The following is a 22,141-nucleotide window of genomic DNA, read 5'->3' as shown; positions in this document are numbered from 1 at the left end:
TACATACAAGCTGTTACACGCGACTTTGCTCGCTGCGTTCGATATATCAACGTTTTAGTATGAACGCGTCAGCACATAAAGTGCTTATATACTTGTTACTCAAGACTTGTATTAAAATGTACATGCTTGTGCCCTCGAATTCTTGCGTTAATGATTCCTTAACCTCAAAAATAACTGAATTATATGTACATAATATATTATATATGCGAGCCAAACGTCGGATATACGTTTAGCGTGTTTCACGTGGCCGCGTACATAGAGAGTGTAGTGAAGTGTTTACGTGTCTGCTATACGGTTGTTCAGGTTAAATTATATCCTATCTCCGAACTAAATCACACTAAAGTTTCATCAGAATAAGTTAAGCAATTGTTATAAAGAGCAACAAACATACAAACAAGTGTTGCTATACGTTGCTACTATATCTAGCTGTAGCAGTGAGATATGAAAGTTAACTTCGTTGGGCCTGAATTGATCTTTCGAAACGGCGAGGTGGTGGTGACGTCATTATTACGTCACGCCCCCCCCCCCTCCGAGATGGCAACTTCCCGCAGGTCTTTGTGCTGTATGCACGTAAAACAATACCCTGTACGGGGATTTCCTATACTGTTGTAATTTTTTTTTCCTATATGGAATGTCCGTTTCTTACTGAGACGATTTGGATGAAGTTTTATATACTGATAAAGTATATGATGAAGAAAAAACTTCACTGTTTTTATGTTTGATTCGGTAGTCGTATTTAACTATCACCAGTGATCTATCAGTTAGCAAGTTCATTGGTCTGTAACTGGGGGTAATTTGTTCATTTCCATTACGCCCATAAAACTATAGATGTTATCTCAATTTGATCGCCTATTTCCAGAACAGCTTGCATCTCGTGAGACAAGCTGGCCAGGAAGTGCCGCGATAGCCCCAATTCGTAAAGGTCAAAGGTCATCTAATTGAACTCGAGCGAATCCCGTCACTTATTCGTCATTTCCTATTCATCAGCAACCAGGTCCGTGTGGAATGGATTCCACGGATTATTTCGCACAAACACACACACACACACACACAAACATACGATGTATGTAAATAATATGATGTCCTAATCTATATTGCTTTTGTTACTATAAATTAGTTAGTTTAGGACTTTTGGTTCCAAGGATAAATATAACGTGCATACATATATACATCTTCATATATATATATATATAAAGTCAGTGGTTTAATCGTTTTTTATATGTCTGTCTCTTCGTTCCGAATTTTGTGAAAACAAACAAAATTTAGGAAGAAATCGCAAGAAGATAATTGGCGTTATTGAAATTTTTAATCACCTAAATTCAGTTTTGAAAGGCTGTGGAAATGAAAGCGAGAGATATGTTTGAAAGTTGACAATGAATCCCAAGCAGCCGCGTCCGGCGTAATCGGTGGACTTCATACAAGATACATACTAGTGTTGACGCGTGGACTCGCACGGTTCAGCTGAGGGTTTAACGGGTTACGTACTATTATGGCCGTTTGTTCGGATGGATTCCGGAATTGAGTTCAGAGAGAATTTATTTATAGAGAATAATAATTAAAATGTCAAGTTACCGGCAGCGCCATCTACAGTTTACACGTGATATAAAAACTCGTTCGGTGATATAAACTATAACTTTATATGTCATCCTGATGTTTAAACTATATAACACGAGAGTGTCACCAATTTCTGTCAAGCATATTTTTATTGTAAGACCAACGTCTTACCCACAAACTGTCAGCTATTTATTATATCACGATAATGGATCCAAACTATCTCGGGCTTGGTATTTTTGACAGGAGCGAGTTAACCTGGCTGTCAGGATGCGGGAGTACAAATGTTCGTGTTATCGTAACCAGTTCAGGAGTAGAGTTCAAAAAAAAACTATCTTTCTGTCAAAATATTAGACTTCATGTCGAAAGGAAAATGAACAGTGGAAGGAAAATTAACTAACGTTTTAGTATTTTTGGTTTTGATATAAAGGATTTTAAATTACATATAAGTAGTGTTATGTATATATATATATAGGTTTTGTGGTAGAGATCTCTTTTAAGAGATAAGTTATCCTTTGTGCATCATTTTTCTTTTGTAACTATTTCTACTCTTGGTACATAAATAAATATATATATATATATTATGTACAAAATGTATTTAGCAAACTCCACCCGGATATAAAATCCCAGATGTTCCGCGAAATGAAAAAAACTAAAAGTATGAGAAGAACATTTATCAGGGCGATTTAACCGGCCCTGGCAGTGTGACAAGAGGTGCTGCTGTTGGCAAGCAGGCACCACTGCATTGCACACAGCAAACAGATCGATAGACATCACGTGTGAGAAAGCTTCTCCTGAATATTCATCTACGAGCGGTTTTAAAACAACATCAGTTTCTGCTCATTCTCATTTCGATGGTTATGTTAAGTTTAATGTGGGTAGGCGGATATTTGTGTTAATAGGTTTATGTAAATATAGTATTATATGCATAGAAAACGTTTTAACCGTGCAGATCAAGATCTTTTACCATGAATGATTTCTTACCAACTAATTTTTGTATGATATTTTAGGTTGAATATTTTATTTTTTTAACTAATAAGTATGATATAGATTTTATTGTAAAATTATTACGTGACGAATACACTGAGGTTGAGTTAGTTTCGTGCGTAATAAAATTATATTGTGTAATATATAGCGTTAATATATGAAGGTAGTTATGATTTTTTTCATTATCTCAGTACACAAGACGGTCAGCCTCCCGCCGAGGTGAACACTAGTCTGTATGTACGTTAATGTGCTCCTAACACGAGAGATGGCTTTAAAATCCTGATTGATTTAGAAACGAATGGTTACTATAATAGTAGTCTATACTAAAATATTTTTTGGTTTAACCAAGGCTTTCTTATAATAGCAAGTCCTTTACCGAATTTGTAGGATAAGTGATTTAATTCACTCTGACAAGAATTCTTATTTATTTAGTACTAATTTCCTCAAATATAATATATATATATGTATATATATATATATACAAGTTGAGATGTAGAAGGTGTCTGAGGTATGGACTTGTATGTAACAAAACGTATGTAGAAGAAGATGAGGGTAGAAGATGAAAAAGAGAGAGAGAGAGAGTAGGGAATATATTGATTGTGATGTTTGAACATTCATACTCTCAGCTTGGATGCCATGATGAGATGGTTCTAAAGCTTCGGGGATTTTTGTTAAAAATACCTATCAATGGACTCGTCTGTTGGACTGTTTTTGTTTAATATATATTAATTACAATCATTGTTATATTGTTCCAGCGATGGCAGCAGTGCAGGTAGCCCCAAGGAGGCGTGTGTGGCTCAGTCCCCGCCACCGGTGCCAGCCAAGAGACACCCTCACCATCACCACGAACAGCGCCGTCTCAGTGTCGGTAAGTTCCTCACACTTATATTACCAATATCTCATATAAGCCTTTTGGCAAAACGAGCAATTTTTTTCTTATATGAAATTGGCTCACCAAGCAATTTTCATTATACAAAGTATTCCCTAGTGGTTCAGTGAAAATATTTTTTCCATATTGTAATGGCCGAAGCAGCAAATTTTTTAATATCAGCTTTTTGGCTGAACGCGTAAATAAATTAATTACTCAAATAAGATCTCCATATATGAGTAAATATGGACTGTCGTACACTTTATTAATTTTGAAGTATGTTTTGCTAATTTATCTTCTTTCGTTGGACGGCTTGCATGTTATTATTTTATTTACTAAATTGTATTAGGTTGTTTGATATGTATATAGAGCAGTATCACAGGTACTTTTGAAGGTTAGGTTTGATAAGTTTTCTGATACTTAAAAAAAAATTACAATAATCAATTGCTTCCATTTAAATACTCAGTACGCGTGTAGGCTTATGTCTGTACAGCATAAGTAGATTATGGAGTTGGTTTATATATACAATTATATTATCAATTAGATCGGTATAGACAGTGCAGTATTTTCTAGTTTTAAAAATAATAAATTAAAAATATATCTCTCTATACATTTACAAAATATTCTCATTAGAACCAGTTCCTAAGATTCTGGTGTTCAAACGAACATACTCATCAGCTATATGAGATTGGTATACACGTGTAGAACTCCTTTTTTATGTCGGTCAAAATTATATATATATATAATTATATATATATATATCTGTTCGTAATCGACCGAACAGCGGCCCTAGTAACATCTCTGTGTTCGATACATAAGCTAGCCTTCTGGGTTGCGTCATCGCCTTTGTCTGAGAACGAGATTTGACCTTAGATTTTAATATATATGAAGTGACACAAATTATACTCTGCAAACACTGTAGAGGTGATCAGATCTCGCTTTCGCGATTTTCAATGAAATAAAATTCATAATTGAGACACTTTCATCTCGTCTATAGATCACGGTTGCTGAGTAGGAGCCGACCTTCGGGATCATGTGGATATAAAAAAATAGGCTTATTTCACTATAGAGGTGGTAGTTTTTGCCTTTGACTCTGTCCGCGTGGACGTAGGCTTAGGGTCTGAGAGATATGTATAAATGGTCTTATAGGGTTTTCCATTAAGGGCGCTTGATCTTGGAAATGCAAAAAAAAATACATGTAGGAGAGATATTTGCGAATTATTTTTTTTATTTGGAAGGTCTATCGACCCCATTATGTATGGAATATGACATCATTCAAATGACCGCCACGGCTTCGGTTGGTGGCGCGCACACGAAAGGTCCAATTTTCGATGACTCTGGCGCACAAATCGGGCTGTATTTGATCGATGGCGTGGCGTATGTTGACTTTGAGGGCATCGGTGGTTTGCGGCTTGTTGGCATAGACCTGCGACTTAAGAAAACCCCACAAGAAAAAGTCCAGCGGGGTCAAATCGCACGATCTCGGTGGCCAGTTCACGTCGCCTCCGCGCGAGATGACCATGTCCAGAAATTGCTCGTGCAGAACTTCCATCGTAGCGTGTGCTGTGTGGCACGTAGCGCCGTCCTGTTGAAACCACATGTTGTCCAGATCCATATTCTCGATTTCAGGCCAAAAGAAGTTGGTTATCATCGACCGGTATCGCTCACCATTGACGGTGACGGCCACACCATTATCGTTTTCGAAAAAATACGGACCAATCACGCCTCCGGCCCAAAATCCGCACCAAACAGTCACTTTCTGCGGGTGCATTGCCACTTGGTGAACCTCGTGTGGATTGGTCTCGTCCCAAATACGGCAATTTTGCTTGTTGACATAGCCATTCATCCAAAAATGCGCCTCGTCGCTGAAGATGATTTTTTTGCCAAAATCGGCGTCAACTTCCAACTGCTCTAATGCCCAGTCAGCGAACACACGGCGCTGTCTATGGTCATTAACCTTGAGCTCTTGGGTCAGCTGGATCTTGTACGGGTGCAGGCTCAAGTCACAACGCAAAATTCGCCAAGTTGTCGTCTGCGAAAGGCCGAGTTCCTGTGCGCGACGCGGAATTGACTGCCGCGGGTTTTCGAGGACACTGTCGCGCACAGCGGCGATATTCTCGGCAGATCTCGCGTTACGTTGACGCACGGGAACCGGCTGATTGTTAACTGACCCGGTTGACTCGAATTTGTCCACCAATCGACGGATAGTCGACTCGGCAGGACGATCATCGCGACCGTAAAACGGGCGAAGTGCGCGGAACGTTGCTCGAACTGAAGACCCATTTTCATAAAACAATTTTATGATTTGCACGTGCTGCTCGACACTGTAACCTGCCATGGTGGTTTGGGAGGACGGAATGAATATAACACACTGCATTTGACAGCTGTCACTCAAACAACATGGCCGCAATCAGCTGTCAAAGTTCAAGCGTCCCTATTGGAAAACCCCATAATATATACGTGAACAAACCTTTTTCGTCACATAAAGTATATGTCACGTGACTTGATGCACTATACTACTACGTGAACTACGGAACGTATCTCGCATTGTACAAAACGTGTTATTCTCGTGTCTGAGCCTACATATCTGTAAAGTTTCATCATATACTGTTAGTACAGAGCCACAGACGCCCGCACGTCCTCACAAATTTTCGCATTTATATTCGTAGAATCTAGATTTAAACTAGCGCCGTTACAGAAATACATTTGACTTGTAATTTGAAGTTTCCTAAATGTTTTTAATGTAAAATTATATATGTATGTATCAAAAAAAGACTCTCGCGGAGAGGGGAACACGCGTACACGCGAACAAGTGTGACGTCGTAACAAAATATTCAAATATATTGAAGTTAATTTTAAGGAAAACTCTACTTTAATTAATCTACGGGTGTTCTTGATTCCGAGACCCGAATGTTTGCCCTCTTAAAATTTGACCTTTGCGACTTGATTTGTAATAACAATTGAAATACAAAAGTATTTTAAACACTTGGTGACAGAAAAACTCCGACTACCCACATGTTACTTTCTCTTATATAAAGGATTTTTTTTGAATGGCATCTATATAATGAAACGGTCGAATGTCGCAAACAAGCTGCTTTTACTTGTTTATAGAGAATGTAATTTTTTTGTAGTATACAACAGGTAAAATACAATAGCAGTAAACTCTTTACAACAAACAAGAGATGGCGTTAGTGGTAGTTAAGTTAAATACAGTTTTATTTTGATAAATCACTGATACATACATATATGTATATATATATATACATACACTGTATAACATTGTTTTTAAATTCCTGCTACACGCTTTTCTATTGCCAGTACACGCACGCAATTTCTTTGTAGCAGCATAATGTATGGCATTCCTTTAGCGCAAGGTCCTTTGTAGCTTTGATTTCATATAAAATTGTGTTGAATTACTATCCTCCCTGATATGCTGTCGTATTAAAGTCTCATATATATAACTAGTCGTGGTGGCCTGGAGGTTAAAGGACCGCCTCCCGCCTCTCATGCGTGAGGGCGCGGGTTCGAAACCTGGCAAGCACCAATGTGATTTTTCATAGTCATATGTACTTTCTAACAGTATTTAGACGCCACTGACAAACGGTGAAGGAGAACATCGTGAGGAAACCTGGACTTATAATATCAAATTATAAGTTTGAAATCGCCAACCCGTCTTGAGCAAGCGTGGCGATTAATGCTCTAACCTTCTCCATGCGAGAAGAGGCTTATTCTCAGCAGTGGGCTTCCGATAGGCTGATGATGATGATGAAGATGATATATAACTTAAAAGTCAATATGACGTAGAATTGTCGTCACGTGTGTCATGTGAAGTCCTAGCTGTGTCCAAGTTAAGGGGCAAATGATATCCAACAAATAACTGAATGATTCCAGTGCTTAAAATTCGTTTTCAGGATGTCGCTTTAAAGTTTCTAACAGAGATAAAAGTGACATACGCACTCAAAATACTCAAACTCAAAATCTGGTGACGAAATAAAAGGCTTAAATCAGATTATATGATCACAGTTAGTTGCTGAACCGCTTGAAATATTATTAGCTCGCATAAAATCAATATATTAATATAATTAAGTGTTTGTTAAAGTTTTAACCGACTTTGAAAGTCTCGTATTATATATTCGAGTGCGTGTGCGCAGGCGGTGGAGCGGGCGGCTCGCGTCGCGCCGAGCGTCGCGCCGCCGGCCCTTCAAACCGCCGAACAGGTACAAATATTACGATAACTTTTTAATTATATATACATATATATTAATATAGACCTTTTATCTGATCATTCTATATTTAGATAATGAAAAATAAGTCCATTTTTTTTTATTAGATAAAAAAAATCTTTTTTCTCATTTTAATTTCATTTGCTTAAAGATAATTCAATAGGCATGAAGGTATTAAATGCTTGTAAAGAGTTTTTTTTTTTGTATAGCTGAGAAAGGAGTAATCCGTCTGAAGAATATTTTATGGTAGCCACGTCACAGCGGAAACCGCGGAAAACATAGAATTTTGTGATTAAATTTCAACAAAATCTGTCTAGTAGTTTTATATCGGCAGAGCAACAAACGTCTAACCCACCCTTACCCTCGCTTTCAGAGTAGGGATTAAGAAAACATGTTTTTATTACTTACCTCTTTTTTCACATTTTCTCTTAGTGCGAGGCCATAAAAGACGCTTTCGTAATTATTTTTTCCATCCAACAAAAATATCAATAAAGAAACCTTAACCCAATTTTTTATAATATAATTTTATAAAATGCCTAAAAATCCATTCTCGCGCCCCTAAAGCCTCAAAATACAGTAGAATAAAAACCAGTCGTATATGTGGCACACTGTAAATGTGGAAATCGGTAAATTAGTAACTGATTTAAAATTGCGGGTAGACACACAATACACATGGGAGCAGATGACCTTGATGGTTTTGTCTTGCTTTGGTTCAAATGAAATCAAAGCGGTAGTTATGTGGTAATTATTGTATTTAATAAAATTTGTGTGTGGGACCATCTCAGAAGTAGAAACTATCTAGCAAAACTATAGACTTATCGTTTTATATTTAGCTGTGGTCATTGTGCAATGAAAATTAAAAAAAAAATTAAAATACATTTTCTTTAATTTTTGATGTCGGTTAAAATATTTATATTGCCTAAATGATAGCTGGATCAATTTTAGAGACCAAAACGATGTCTCTAAATAGCTTTACTAGAAATTCGGTTGTCATTAGGTTGTGACCCGACTAGTTTATTGTGACCTCTAAAATAGTTTCCAATTAACGCACTGCTAGATTTTGCAAGTTGGTCAAGTTTGTCGAGGCCAGTTATAAGTGATCTATCTCTCTTGTATGTTTTCACCACTGCATGGATCTTGTATGTTGGCGTTTTTGTATTTCGTAGGCGTGGCGTGTATCACTTTACTTCTTTTTGATACATTTTCGATTTAAGCTATTTGAATTTGAATTTTGGTCCCTCGTTTGTTCCTAATAAGTGTGATAATACAATAGAAAAGTTTACAAAAAAAAAAAACAAAACGAAATAAAAAAGGTTCTTATATTTAGTTTTTAAATGGAAATTTATATTTTTTAGGAATGTATATTTGGATGTCTCGTATTTAATATATTAAATCATCTTCATTAAATTACAAATCATTTTTTTATTATCAAACTTACGTCTAATTTTTGCTTGCATATTAAAAAAAAATTGCTTACATATTCGACCTTATTTAGAACACTAAAAAGTTTCTATATATTTTCAATTTATTCCCATAATGTAGTACGGTCTGATGCGTACGGACGAGAAGTGAAAAAATGCGTTTTTTTTTCGCGATTTCGCGGTGCGAAGTGGATTTTTTTTTTGTCAATTCCGCTCGCATCTACGTGGGAACAACTTTCACGTTACAGCCAATGATTACGCAACGTATGCTAAACTGGGCTGGTTTCTTTGGCGAGAAATGAGGCTCCGCTGGCGCTGTGGCCGAATGTTAAAACTGACCTCCTTTTTTGGGCGCTATTCTTGTAGAAGTATAGTTTTTTTTTATTATCAGTAAAAATGAACTGTGCCATTTTTATTGAGGCCTTTATTGGAAATGCCTGTATAGCCTCGACTTAATATAATATAATATAATTAATAAAACAACTATTAACATATAGTTTTGCTCGCGATAGCTGCATAATTTTTTCTCAATTTCGCTTATGAGTTTGTTTTTAATATAAAAATTTCTGTTATTTCAATTATCCTTACATATCCAATATCTTTCGTATTATTGCAAGACCAAAAATATAAACTTTGAATTAGTTTAAAGGTGGATCAAAAATTAAGAGACTGAAGTGAAGAAATTCCCATCAAAGGTTCCTTTTTTGTATACACGAGTGTAATATATATGAAAAATTTAAGTATTTCTTTACAGCTGCTCGCTCGGTAATAGAAAAATAGGAAAATAACGTTTCATTTATAACAGCAAGAGCTGTGAATAGTCATTTTTATGATCGTCGTGTATTGTCCACAGAACTGCGAGTGAGCCCGGGGGCGGGGGCCGGGACCTCCGCTGAGTCTCCACACCTACATCACACTGCACACCATCATCACATGGTAAAACAGGAATACCATTACTTTATGACTACTTACTGCAATAAATACAACGGGGCGTCCCTCAAGGGGACGTTTTTGTTCCTATCTCATTTTTCGTCTTATCAATCCTCGCATTTCTCTGCCCGTTATCCGCCTCAAGTTCCGTTATATTTCTCGCTTTCTGTGGGTTGAAGGCAAAAAAAAAGTCAAGACCGGAACTTGTTCCATCAAGTATAGCTGTATGTTGGTGGAGTCATTTATATCATGCAAATAAACGAAATGTTACGTAAATATGATTCAATATTTCAGGACACCAATCCTCTTGAGGGTTCAGCGCCCCTGGAGGCCGTTGTCGGCGCCAGCGCTGGATCTTCAGACGAACTGTCCAGCAAACCTGGTGACAGTCCCACAAGGAAAAGACGTCGCATATCAAGGCATCTGTCGACAGGTGAAAAAAAAATTTCATACAAGATATTAAAGGCGTAACATTTGACGTTGAAAATAAAGTATTACATGAACATGTTATAATAATTGGTAGTTTTAGTTCTGCTTTAATATAATTTTTATTTCAGAATATGTATTTGTAGGTATTTGTTTTATTATATTATATAAATAGCTAAATATTTTTTCTATATCTGAATCTGTTATTACGTTATCTGTGAAGAAGTAACTATAACGTATTTGTTTTACGTTTCCAGGTGAGAGTAACGTGACGGTAGCAGCGCCGCCGGTCGAGAGGCGGACACCGCGCCACCACTACCAGCCACCGTGAGTACACACACAAACACAGACGCTCACACACACAAACACAAACACAGATACAAACGCATGAAGATAAGAACCAGATTTCATGAGAGCTGCAGCAAGATAGAAATGATTACGTGACATACAATGGGTGGTTTTATTGCCAGATGGATACCACTTGTAAACGACCTGATAAACGTATGTCATGAAATTATAATAATGTTTGTAGCACACGACATACATACATACATACATACATATATCCAATAAGCTGTCGAATCTCAGATCTGTTAGAGGTAGAGAGGAGAGCTGGACGGTGGAGGTGAGCGTTTAACGCGTTAGATAGGATCCTCTTAAACCTACACCTGGTTCAGTCCCAGGCACTGGCACTTGAAGCTCCTCTCCCTGCAACGATGGACCCGGCGCCCGCACGGTAAATCCATGGAGTGATGAGAATGATTAAAACTGTTCTTTTGACACTGTCCAGTATATCATATTTCACCTGGACATCTTAAAACACTTGGATAACCCGGAATTTTAAAACCACTTCAGTTTTCATACATCTTTGGAACCGTTGTCAAAAAAACCGCTGAGAAAATCAAAAACCCCTTAACTTCATAGTATCAGAAAATACTTTTTGAAAGCATTTTACGTCTCATGACTGACAACTTCATCGTTGCCAACAAGAGAATTTGTTTTCAACAGAGGAAAGTCCTCATACATTTGAACATGTCTCTCTTTCATAGTCGCCGCGTGCGTTACGTCAGCGGGAACGGTGCGGGGGTGTGGCATGAGCGGCTGTTGGACCAGCACGCTGCTCACCCGTCACACCCTCACCCCGCTCACCCCGCGCACCCCGCCCATCCTGCTCACCCCGCTCACCCTGCGCACCTATCACACGCGCACCACACGCCGCTGCTGTTGGACATCAACCAGGTTAGTGCATCGTAATTAAGGTTTGGTAGTAATATTTGTCTAAATGATTGTTACACTCGTAAATCTTATTGCAGGAGATTCGGACATACTGAATTTTCCTATGTCACTTTTAATTTATTATCTATGTTGTTTTATTGTAATTGTAAACCGCTTGATAAGAAACTACTACTAATTTTTCTACCAATAAAGGAAACCTAATTGATATTAAAATAAAATTACGAACCAGATGTCGCTGCGCGGCGCTCGCCTCAGTGCGCTGGGTGGTGGCGTGGGTTGGGGGCACCACGCCCCCCACCACGCTCCGCATCACGCCCCACATCAACACCAACACCATCGAGAGCATCCAACTAGGACCCAGGTATGTGGGGTACCACGGGAGGGTAGTCGCAGACGCTACTGGTCAACGAAACTTATACATACCTTAAATTGACTCTATTGTGAGATAATATCAAAATTATATGGAAAAATTCGCAGGGCGACCATAACTAAACATTTGTAACATTATTGACAGGTTTTAAAATCTCGTACGAGAGGAAATACTACTATTATACATTGTTATGTGCAATAATAAAACGCTTGACATATCACGTATGTTAAGATATTGTAATCTATGTTAGCTTGTAAGTGTTATTGATAAAAATGATCAAAATTAAATCATATTACATGATAGTTTTAATTTTGATCTAAGGAAATTCATATTTGATGCGTAAAGAAATGCGAGATTGTCAATCTGGGCATAGCATAAACCGAAGAGTTAGGCAATAAACTTGTAACGATAGAAGTAAGTACAGCGAAACGTAAAATGCATAAAAACTATTACAAATATATATATATATATATATACAAATATGTGTGGCATTTTATTGACCGTGTACGAGTATAACGTCGTCCAAAAACGCGTTTTACGTTTCGCTCGCGCGGTATCCGTGGTACAAGCCTGGCGCTGCAGGTGGCGGGCGTGGCTGCGGGCGAGCTGTGGCCGGCTGTGCTGCCCGCGCTGCCGCATGCGCATTTGCGCTATCAGGTACCACCATAGCACGAACATACCAATACACACACACATGACGAAATCCCTTCATACAATCTACAATACTTGGAACATCACATACCAGATTTTGACAGTAACTGTTCCTCTATAAACACTTTGATAACGAATTATTCTATTGAGGTTCATAGTTTAGTCTCTCATTTGATATATCCCATGTACATCAAGACTTCTAAACAACAGCACACAGTCGATGACAGTCCACAGTCTTAGCCCCGGCGTGCATGCACAATACAGTTGATATAGAATCTCTTGATGTCTCCCATCCCCTGGACGAACCACGATATGACATTTTAGACCCCGCAGTGTCAACTAGAATATAAATCTATAGCATTTTTGAACTTGCAAGATCATATTTAGTTAATTTTCAATGATATTTATGTTTTATGATATCATCAATGAAACGAGAGAGATTTTAGATCAATGCACTATGATTCACATTGCACCGCTACATCGTCTAAATAAATATAGACGTTTACGCTACAGCTTCCTGAATTGGTTCGGGTTTTTCGTTAGTGATATACATCTTAGATAGTGTCCAAAGTTCTAATATAGCATAATAAGGTCTCCTGTTATTAATATTGTGCGTGGCTGGACCTGTGGCTTGTTGGATTTGTATTTGATGATATCCCTTATGTAAGTCGATCTTGATGTGAGCTCATTTTCTAAGTTAATATCATTGATTGCGATCATTCCTTTGTTTGAGCTCACGTCGTGATCAGTTCTGTCCTTGGTACAGTTTACAGCTTCAGGTATCTGGTGCGTTTGGTATGCTTAGTTTATTCTTCGAAGTGCCTGCTATAGGTTAGATTAAAATCTGCGCTGGAAAATCGCTGTCTCTTAGTGTTTTTAATTATCATATAAGTATGTTAAATGTCTTTGGAAGTCAACCCGCCTGGTTGTATACGCTTCTTATTAATGAATAAACTAATAGATCTATTTATATTATTGGTTTTTTGCATAAAATAACACTGTCCAGGCGTTTTGACGCGCGTACGATAAGTGCCTTAAATTTTTGTGGCTAATGAATATCTTCTTACGATAGTCCTAATGTACATTTATTATTTCATTTACATTTTTCATGTATGTAATCCGATTCCCATTGTCATTCATGTCTTTTTAGACGATATTATAATGATCATTTTTGTGATAGTGTGGATCGGATATAAGAAACCTATCTGTTTGTAGTAATTTATCGTTTAGAATTTGTTTCCCCTCAGCTGTACTACACGGCACGCGTTCAATTATTATTTTTTTTGTTGTCGTTGTTTTAATTTCTGTTACAAAACTAATGGAAAGCAGAACAGCTACCCACCAGAGCTTTCATTTATAATGATATATCTAATAGTTATGTAATTCAATGTCTCGATAGCAATATGTACACACGTCAACTCTAGCACGGAGTGATATGCATGCCCAGATTATTATGTTCTGTGATAATGGTAACTTGCGGTGAGGAGGGTACTAGTTTTAATAATGTTATAATTGTAAATGTCGCTTTTATAATGTAAGCTTGCGGCGACAGCCGTTACGGTCAGCGACACAGTGCTGCACTTATCACCTCTGTCGCCGGCCGTACTTCGCATTCTACGCTCGTTCTTTGTAAGAATACTTTCTAATGTACCGGAAGTTTATCGACAATATACACTTAATGTCGTTAAGCATTCGATTATATATATACATATATATATATTAAGGTGAGATGAGGGAGCGGGCTCACTAATATATAATTTTTTTGTTTGTGTCTACTTATCCGTCCGTCCGCACACTCGCTTCCCCGTGTATCTATCTACATTCACCTACCTTACTTCCGTTTGACACAGCTTTTGATAGTCCACCCTCCTGTTAACCCGATCACGCTTATCATTACCCTCGCATCCTTCCACGACTCGTGATTGACTTCCGGTCAACATGTCATCTATATGAATGCATTATATTTTCTATCACCTCGTATTTATTTCTTTGTTTATTTGGATGATATTAGTGTGTAGATAGATATACTCGAGCAAGTATGCTGGGGACTTGTATGTCACGTCCTTCATCCGCGATCTGTATTATCTACACGTCCGCCCTATAAGCACCTGTCATGCTAGTTATAAGAAGCTTGTCTCATGTGAGAGTGGCCCAGGGCATTGTAAACTAAATTATACCCCAACGGCTTTGATAGCGAACAAAATGAGGGTATAATCAGTTTGGAATGTTTGTCTTTGTTTGTTTATTATTATTTTTCTTTAATGAGCCAGGCGTATGGTTTGTTTTTGTGAGCTGCTGCTAGGCGCAGTGTGTTTTAGAGGTGGCGGTAGGCTGCATAGTGAAGTGCATCACTATTACGTCTTTGATACCTTATTATTATATATCAAATTTTACATCCGTCCTGCACAGTTGCTTGATGACGTAGGTGTTGTTGACAGTAGACGTTTTACATTGTCTGTGGTGCTCTCGCCCTTGGTCACGTGACTGGCTACAACCGAACAGGTTGCAGTTAAACAGAGCAGTTAAAATGAAACGTCTACAGTCGCTAAGGTTAATCCATCGATGTTCGATTGTTCTTGTTTATCATTTGACGCTATAATGAGATTTGATCGGAAACTCTGCCATTTTTTTTTTTTTTTTTAATATTATGGCGACTTAAAAATTTAAGCATGCAACATATTTTGTAAATACTGGTACAGAGAGGAATATAATTCTTCAGTAACCGCTAGGTATGTTCTGCTTCACTGCTCTATACGCTTCGTGATATCTAATCATCGAAATGAGGGTAGTTTCAACTAACTCATAGATCTGGGATGAAATTATTTAGTATTATGTCACTTTTTATGCATTTATATACATATATACAAAAAAAATTACCTATGTTTTGAACAATTTTAATTCACTTAGTCCCCTCTGATTGCGATCTTCCAAATATTTTTTATCTGTTATACTAATCATATGTGTTCGTCATAGCATGGAGCGATTTTTTTGAAGAATGTTCAATGTGAAATGATCTGAGTTTTAATTGTCGATTTGTCGGGTAGCTTTTAGTGCTTTGGACCGTCGACCGTTCTGTCTGTGATCACAAAGTTCTCTGTCGCTGGCAGCTCGAGCTTTTTAACTGGTAGTCTTCCGTTAAGGTGGATTTTAAAATATTTGGTTGGTCGCTTTCATTAGATTTGGCTGTTTTCTACGATGTTTTCGATGTATGTGGAAATTTTAACAATTTTTTTTTCTTTTTTTGTTTCGTTTAAATTCGTCGCGTGAAGGTTGCGGGTTATTAACACCGGCTCGCTGTTGCGATGAACCGAATGTTCAGCTTCACAGATTTTTATCTCGTTCAAATCTCAGCTTCCATTAATTATATATAAATTAATATGGTAGCCTTTTCTTTTATTTCATTGTCGTATTTCTCATTTATTCTGATCTTACATTGATTATATATATATATATGTAAATTATTTGAATTAATCTATAAATCGTCCGTCACAATTTTATTTAAAAACGAGACAAAAATCTTGTTAGCTTCGTATAGTAAAATGCCTCAATTAGCTGTCGATACTGATTAACGGTCTGAGAGTAATTATTTTTTTTGTAATAATCACAAAGAGATCTCTCTTACCATCAAGCGAATTTATCAGGTGAAGGTTGCTGAAGTCCTGTTGTTGATGAACAAAAAAACTTGGCTTATTAAGACGCCAGTGTGATTGATATGATGCGATTTAACGTATGAATCAATATAGATGGGCGGCGTGTACGCGGGGCTGCAGTACCACGGGAGCTTCGCGCCGGCGCCGCCCCCACGAGGACCCTTCGCCTCCCCCCCTCATCCTCACCCGCACTACATCACCAACTCACAGGTACATACGCGTCAAATCACTTGATGTATAGTAACGTTGAAGTTTTGACTACATCTAAGATTTGAGTGAGTGTCAAATTTGAAATAAAACTGATATTTTTCGTATTCACTGCGCGTTTGTAATTATTTTTAACGACATACACCCGACGTGTCGGTTACTCCGCAGCGACCGTGATCACGGGCAGGCGAGACGAGAAACTCGTGATGTTTATACACGCGTAGTAAATACAAAAAAAAAATATTACATTTATTTCAACGTTGAAATTTTGTTTTGCCCAGCGTTCGGAAGGAGGTCGTCTGGAAATGTTGGGTAGCGGTGAAGGTGGACTTTCTCCGCTGCAGCCGACAGCTGATCTCCACCACGCGCCCCTGTTACTCGCCACCGAGGTGCGCTAAGATATATTGTCACTTACGTATATGAGAAATAAAATTAGTCCAATAAAAGTCCTTGTCGAACACTTATTAATTTTTTTGTTCAAGGGATAGGTCCATAAGTAACGACAGTTTTCTGCGACCCAATAGACATGTCCATGGAATGTTTATTTTTGTTTACAGGCGCGGGGTGCTCCGTTGGAGCTGATGGCACCTCATCACGCGAGACACGCGCTATCACATCACCACCATGTAAGAATTTCTGTGGATCATGAAACTAAGTGGGTGTATACCGAGAGCATTTCTACAGTCAAAATAATGTTTGCAGCGTCGTAGTGGTGGCGGCGTGGGCGTCGGCGGTGGCGTGGGCGTGGGCGTCGGTGTCGGTGTAGGCGTGGTGGGCGCCGGTTCACGAGCAGCCCGGCCGTACGTCCGTGCAGCTCCGCGCTGGGCCGCCCATCCTCACACCGTGCATCACATACACCAGGTATATAGCAGTTCTACTTGTCTCTTTCTGTATCTTTCTCTTTTTGTTTCGTAGAAAGAAGAATAATATTTCAATGTCTATATTGATCAGTATAAGGACACTGTAGCGCAGTTGTTACACCGACTTCAACTCTGAAATCACAAGTTCGATACCTGCTCGTGTTTATTATTCATTTTTATTCGTTCCTCTGCAAACCAACATCCCCAAAGACAATGCCATCAAGGTCAACAAGTATTAGGAGCTCACTAACGAACTCCCTAAGAATAGGTTCATTGTAAATTTGTATGCGGTAGAAGAGAGAGGGGTATAACAGCCAAGTCTCTCTATGACCTACAAAAAAACTTGGGCCTGTCCTGAACTAACATCAATTTATTCTTAGAACGTACTTCAAGGCAGCCCTAGCAGGGTCGTTTCAAATTTGGTTAGGTAGAGAGAGGAGCTTGGACGGTGGAGGTGAGCCTTTAACGTTAGATAGGAGCCCCTTAAACCTACATCTGGTTTAGTCCCAGGCACTGTTGAAGCTCCTCTCCCTGCTACGATGGACCCGGCACCCGCACGGTGAATCCATGGAATGATGAGAGGTTTCGTCTCGTATACATAGCTGTATATAAACACTTTGTGTACTCCGGTTATGATTTCCTCATCCCTCTGTATGTATATCATATAATGTTCTGTCTTCCGTCAGGGTGGTGGAGGTCTGGTCCAAGCGACGCTCCCCGCTCAGCTGCACGTAGCGTCGCCACTGTCACTGCCACCGCCGCCCCCCACTTACCAGGTAACGATGACCCCTACACGCGTATACAAATAATTAAAACGAGGATCTTGATAAATGTCAGCATATCAGGTAATTTAGACTGGAATCCTTCCTAACTTCAAGGATGTACGTGAATCGGTATTGGTCTGGTATATGGTATAACATCCATATTATAGACTCATGTCAGTCTAGACTCTAGACCAATGGTTTTCTTTCCTAAATCCAGTTTATAAAAACACATTTTAGGATACTTGATAATGTTTTTTTTTTTTATTATTTCAAGAAACTATCGTCGTAACTTTTATAAGAACAAAAAAAATATTTCTTCCTTCAGGTGTTCCTAAATCTGTTGGCAATGTTCCCGCTGTCACCGTACGCGGAGGCCCGGGACGAGGCCGGGGACTCCCCGGAGACGGAGAACTACGAGGCGCTGCTGTCGCTGGCGGAGCGCCTGGGAGAGGCGAAGCCCCGGGGGCTCGCCAGACACGAGATAGACCTACTGCCTTCATACAAATACTCTGAACAAACTCACCAGGGTATATATGCATATGGATACTGTCATTATGCGACTCAACTAGCGACATCTGTCGTCCGCGTAGCTGACTCTCAGAATATTAAAATGTGTATCACAATTAGTTTCCTTTACACATTAATTTTATCAAGTGACTGTGATAACTATGAAACGGCTGAAGGGATTTTAAAGAGACTATGATTTACGAGGCCTTTAATCAAATATTCAGTGCTGTACGGTTGGAAATCTAGCGAAATTACCAAAAAGGACATGAAAAAAATTCATGAATAAGGTATACGGAACCACATTTATGTATATGTGCATGTTTATCGTATCAGGTGAGCAGACCTCGTGCGTGGTGTGCATGTGTGAGTTCGAGGCCCGGCAGACGCTCCGCGTGCTGCCTTGCGCCCATGAGTTCCACGCTAAGTGTGTTGATAAGTGGCTTCGGGTGAGTATAAACACACACACACACACACACACACACACATATACACACAAACACATACACACACACACTAGGGACACAATAGCTCAGTGTGCGAGGTGACTGTAAACACATACCATTGGTCCCAGTTTCAAGTTGATGCAAATTAATGTTTGATCCTTATATTGGTTTTATAGTTTTTAAATCACACATAAAAAGCGTAAGATCTGTTCATCTCTGTGTCAGTATCAAGATACATACACACATACATATATACAATACCAGTATGTCCAGCTATATATTTCCAATAACACACACACGCACGCACACACGCGCACACACACACGCAAGTCATTATATAGAGAAACAAAATTCTTAATACATGAACTCGTATGTAACAATACGTATGTATTCCAGTCAAATCGAACGTGTCCCATATGCCGCGGGAACGCGTCGGAGTACTTCACCAACTCGGAGTGACTCCACCAAAATCGTCCTTATTGTGCAAGCAGTAAGGGCGGCAGTCGTCTATGATCACCGCTTCGGATTTGTGTATTTCGTTAGTGTACAATCACCGATGTCCTAGTATAGCTGTAAACACACTTCGCTGTATCGACTCTATAACTATCAACACAAAGTCTATATTCCAATGTAAGCCCCGGCGGAGTGCTATCATCAGCTGTTATTATTAGTTTGCTACGATATAGTTTCAAAGTTACCCGTAACATCCCGTAATGGTTAAGTGTTAAGTGTATGTGCGGCGGCCTTAGTTGTGTGCGACCCTAACGGTCCGAGTGCGAGTGTATAAATAGTGGAGCGGGCCGTCTCGAGCTCAGTCGGCGCCGAGACGCCGCGTCGGACGGACGTGTATGGGGGGTTAGTTGATAGTATTAATTTTAGTTGCGCGTGAGGTCGATTTATTACTATGTTACTTTCTTATTATTACATCGATCCCGTTGATCAAATGTCGCGTTATATTTCTACAGCATGCATTTCACTTTATAGATTGTTTCGCTTTTTTTGTTCCGTTGTGTTGTTGTGCGGTCGCGATGATGTGTTCGGGGAGAGGTCCGATGTAAGGTCGCATTCACAGAGCGGGACACCACGAGGGTATTATCTCTGATATCCTCAGAACATCCCCTAACCCGCGACACAGGCGCCCTCTCCCACATCTAAAGCAATAATATGTATGTTACGTCTAGGCTAGCTGTTTGATTGCAACCATGGTTACAATACATATATATATTATTTTTTTTAAAGTGTAATTGTTCTTAATACCAACAACATAGGGTCCATTGTCGTTTAGCTGTCATTTATGAAAAATAATGAAGTCAATATTGTTAAGGAGATATAATGAATGTAAATAGTCTAAAAGCAATATATAGGGACAGTTTATTTCATAGGGGGGTGAGGGGAGGTCTCGATGTGGCTTCCATAGCTTAGTTAGATACACATTGGAAGAATAGTGCGTTAAATTTGTTTTGTCATTTTTTTTTTACTCTGTGCCATTTGTCATTTATATATATATATGTTAGTTTTATACTCTGTCTCATGTTTATCCGCTGGTTGTGATAGCTCTGAATGTTTTCCGAAATTATTTTGATAATTAACTTTGCAAATTTTCATTTACTTAATTAAAATTATATATATATATATATATATATAATTGTCACCACCAGTGAGAATAAGTTGGATCCTATACTAAACGGCTCATGTAGAACTATCTCTGAAATCCCTCGAGAGCTCTGTTATTTGTACTTAGCTCCTCTCTATATTCGACTATTGTTTAGTTAAATTAACATCATTTTATTTTAAACTGTTACTAAGATTCCACAGTTAGCGTGTTAACTTAGGATTTTTCTTGTTTTTTTTTTTTAATCCATCGAAGCTCAACTCTTTACGGCTCGCTCGTTTTTATTATCTTAACTAATTTGAAAATGCAATAAATTTTACAAATATGTTTCTTTTCAGTCTTAGGTATTATTATTATTATTATTATCATTATTATTATTAATTTTCTTCCACAGATATACAAACGCGTGGTCGTTAGTTCAATTTGTTCTTTGAAATTGTGCCTTATCGCATATACGTTAAGTTTTATAATGGTTTTGATTTGTCACTTATGATTATTGTTTCTTTTAAGCCCTAGGATAACCAGAAACGGAAATTATGTAACGAGCTTTGTTTTTTTTTTTATTTTGTATCTGTTAATCGCATCCCGTTGGCGGCGACTGTGGCACGCCACTGCCAGCTGTCAAGCTGGCGTCTGTCAGACTGACAGCTGTCAGGCTGACAGAGGTCACTTTGAACGCAGCCAACTGTCATAGCTTACGCCAGCCAGACCAAAGGACTGTGTAACTGTATTGTATTTAGAGCGTCCGCGGTGCGCTTGGGTGCTTCTCCTGTCCAGCGACTAATCCAAGCCCAGCCTCGCCGGGCGCGCTACATCCGCCTCATTATGCTCAGTCGTTTTTATTTTATTAAATGCACTGCTAATTTAACATTTTTGTTTCTTTTCATTTTTATCTTATTTCCTTTCATTTTGTTTCCGACGTCTTTTCGCTTTCGGATTTATCATAAAGTCTCGGCTTATGTATGCGGTGATACAACTATATGATAGCATGTATAGGTCTGTTTGAAATAGATGTGTTATATATATATTTATATATTTTTAACGTATATAGTGACGTAGAGTCGGGTCAATTTTATATATACAGGCCGTGTGTTTCCTTGCTCGGGGAACACACGCTATATAATATACAATTGTACAAATTAATATCGAAAAGATTACGTAACGCTTCCTTAAGGTCCTGTAAATTTATGTATAGAGAGACGTAAGAGTATTCGGTTATAATGTTGCCAGGTCCGAACCTAGATCCCGCGGGTCGATGTGGCAGTGACAGCTGTCAGTTAGGTTTGACAGCACAATGCTCGGGGCGTTCGCGGTCTCGCGCTTGACAGCTGTCAGATGCCCGGCTTCAGTGATGTCCAGTAGTATAGTGTAAATAACGTGTGAAATGATTATATGAAAGGTATTTTTGCATGATTTTAATATAAAGCGCCGCCCG

The 22,141-nt window shown here is 38.7% G+C and overlaps 1 protein-coding gene across 3 annotated transcripts in view; it reads left to right on the top strand.

Annotated features, from left to right (window-relative positions):
* Positions 1–21,574, top strand: part of LOC116776918 (E3 ubiquitin-protein ligase Arkadia-like) — a 34,697-nt gene extending 13,123 nt beyond the window's left edge. Inside the window, exons 2-17 of one of the 3 annotated variants that reach the window (XM_061529108.1) lie at positions 3,294–3,406; positions 7,558–7,623; positions 9,904–9,986; positions 10,275–10,413; positions 10,664–10,733; positions 11,456–11,645; positions 11,872–12,003; positions 12,595–12,669; positions 16,407–16,523; positions 16,802–16,909; positions 17,078–17,146; positions 17,223–17,381; positions 18,067–18,156; positions 18,470–18,671; positions 18,985–19,097; positions 19,491–21,574. In XM_061529108.1, the coding sequence (XP_061385092.1) occupies positions 3,294–3,406; positions 7,558–7,623; positions 9,904–9,986; positions 10,275–10,413; positions 10,664–10,733; positions 11,456–11,645; positions 11,872–12,003; positions 12,595–12,669; positions 16,407–16,523; positions 16,802–16,909; positions 17,078–17,146; positions 17,223–17,381; positions 18,067–18,156; positions 18,470–18,671; positions 18,985–19,097; positions 19,491–19,553 (1,789 nt within the window). In that variant the 3' untranslated portion in view covers positions 19,554–21,574. The remainder of the gene's footprint in view (positions 1–3,293; positions 3,407–7,557; positions 7,624–9,903; positions 9,987–10,274; positions 10,414–10,663; positions 10,734–11,455; positions 11,646–11,871; positions 12,004–12,594; positions 12,670–16,406; positions 16,524–16,801; positions 16,910–17,077; positions 17,147–17,222; positions 17,382–18,066; positions 18,157–18,469; positions 18,672–18,984; positions 19,098–19,490) is intronic. The other 2 variants (XM_061529109.1, XM_032670220.2) reach the window with 2 other exon arrangements.
* Positions 21,575–22,141: the final 567 nt, after the last annotated feature.

Source organism: Danaus plexippus, assembly GCF_018135715.1.
Source record: "Danaus plexippus chromosome 29 unlocalized genomic scaffold, MEX_DaPlex mxdp_36, whole genome shotgun sequence".
NCBI lineage: Eukaryota > Metazoa > Arthropoda > Insecta > Lepidoptera > Nymphalidae > Danaus > Danaus plexippus.
This window is presented reverse-complemented; position numbering and strand designations above follow the sequence as displayed.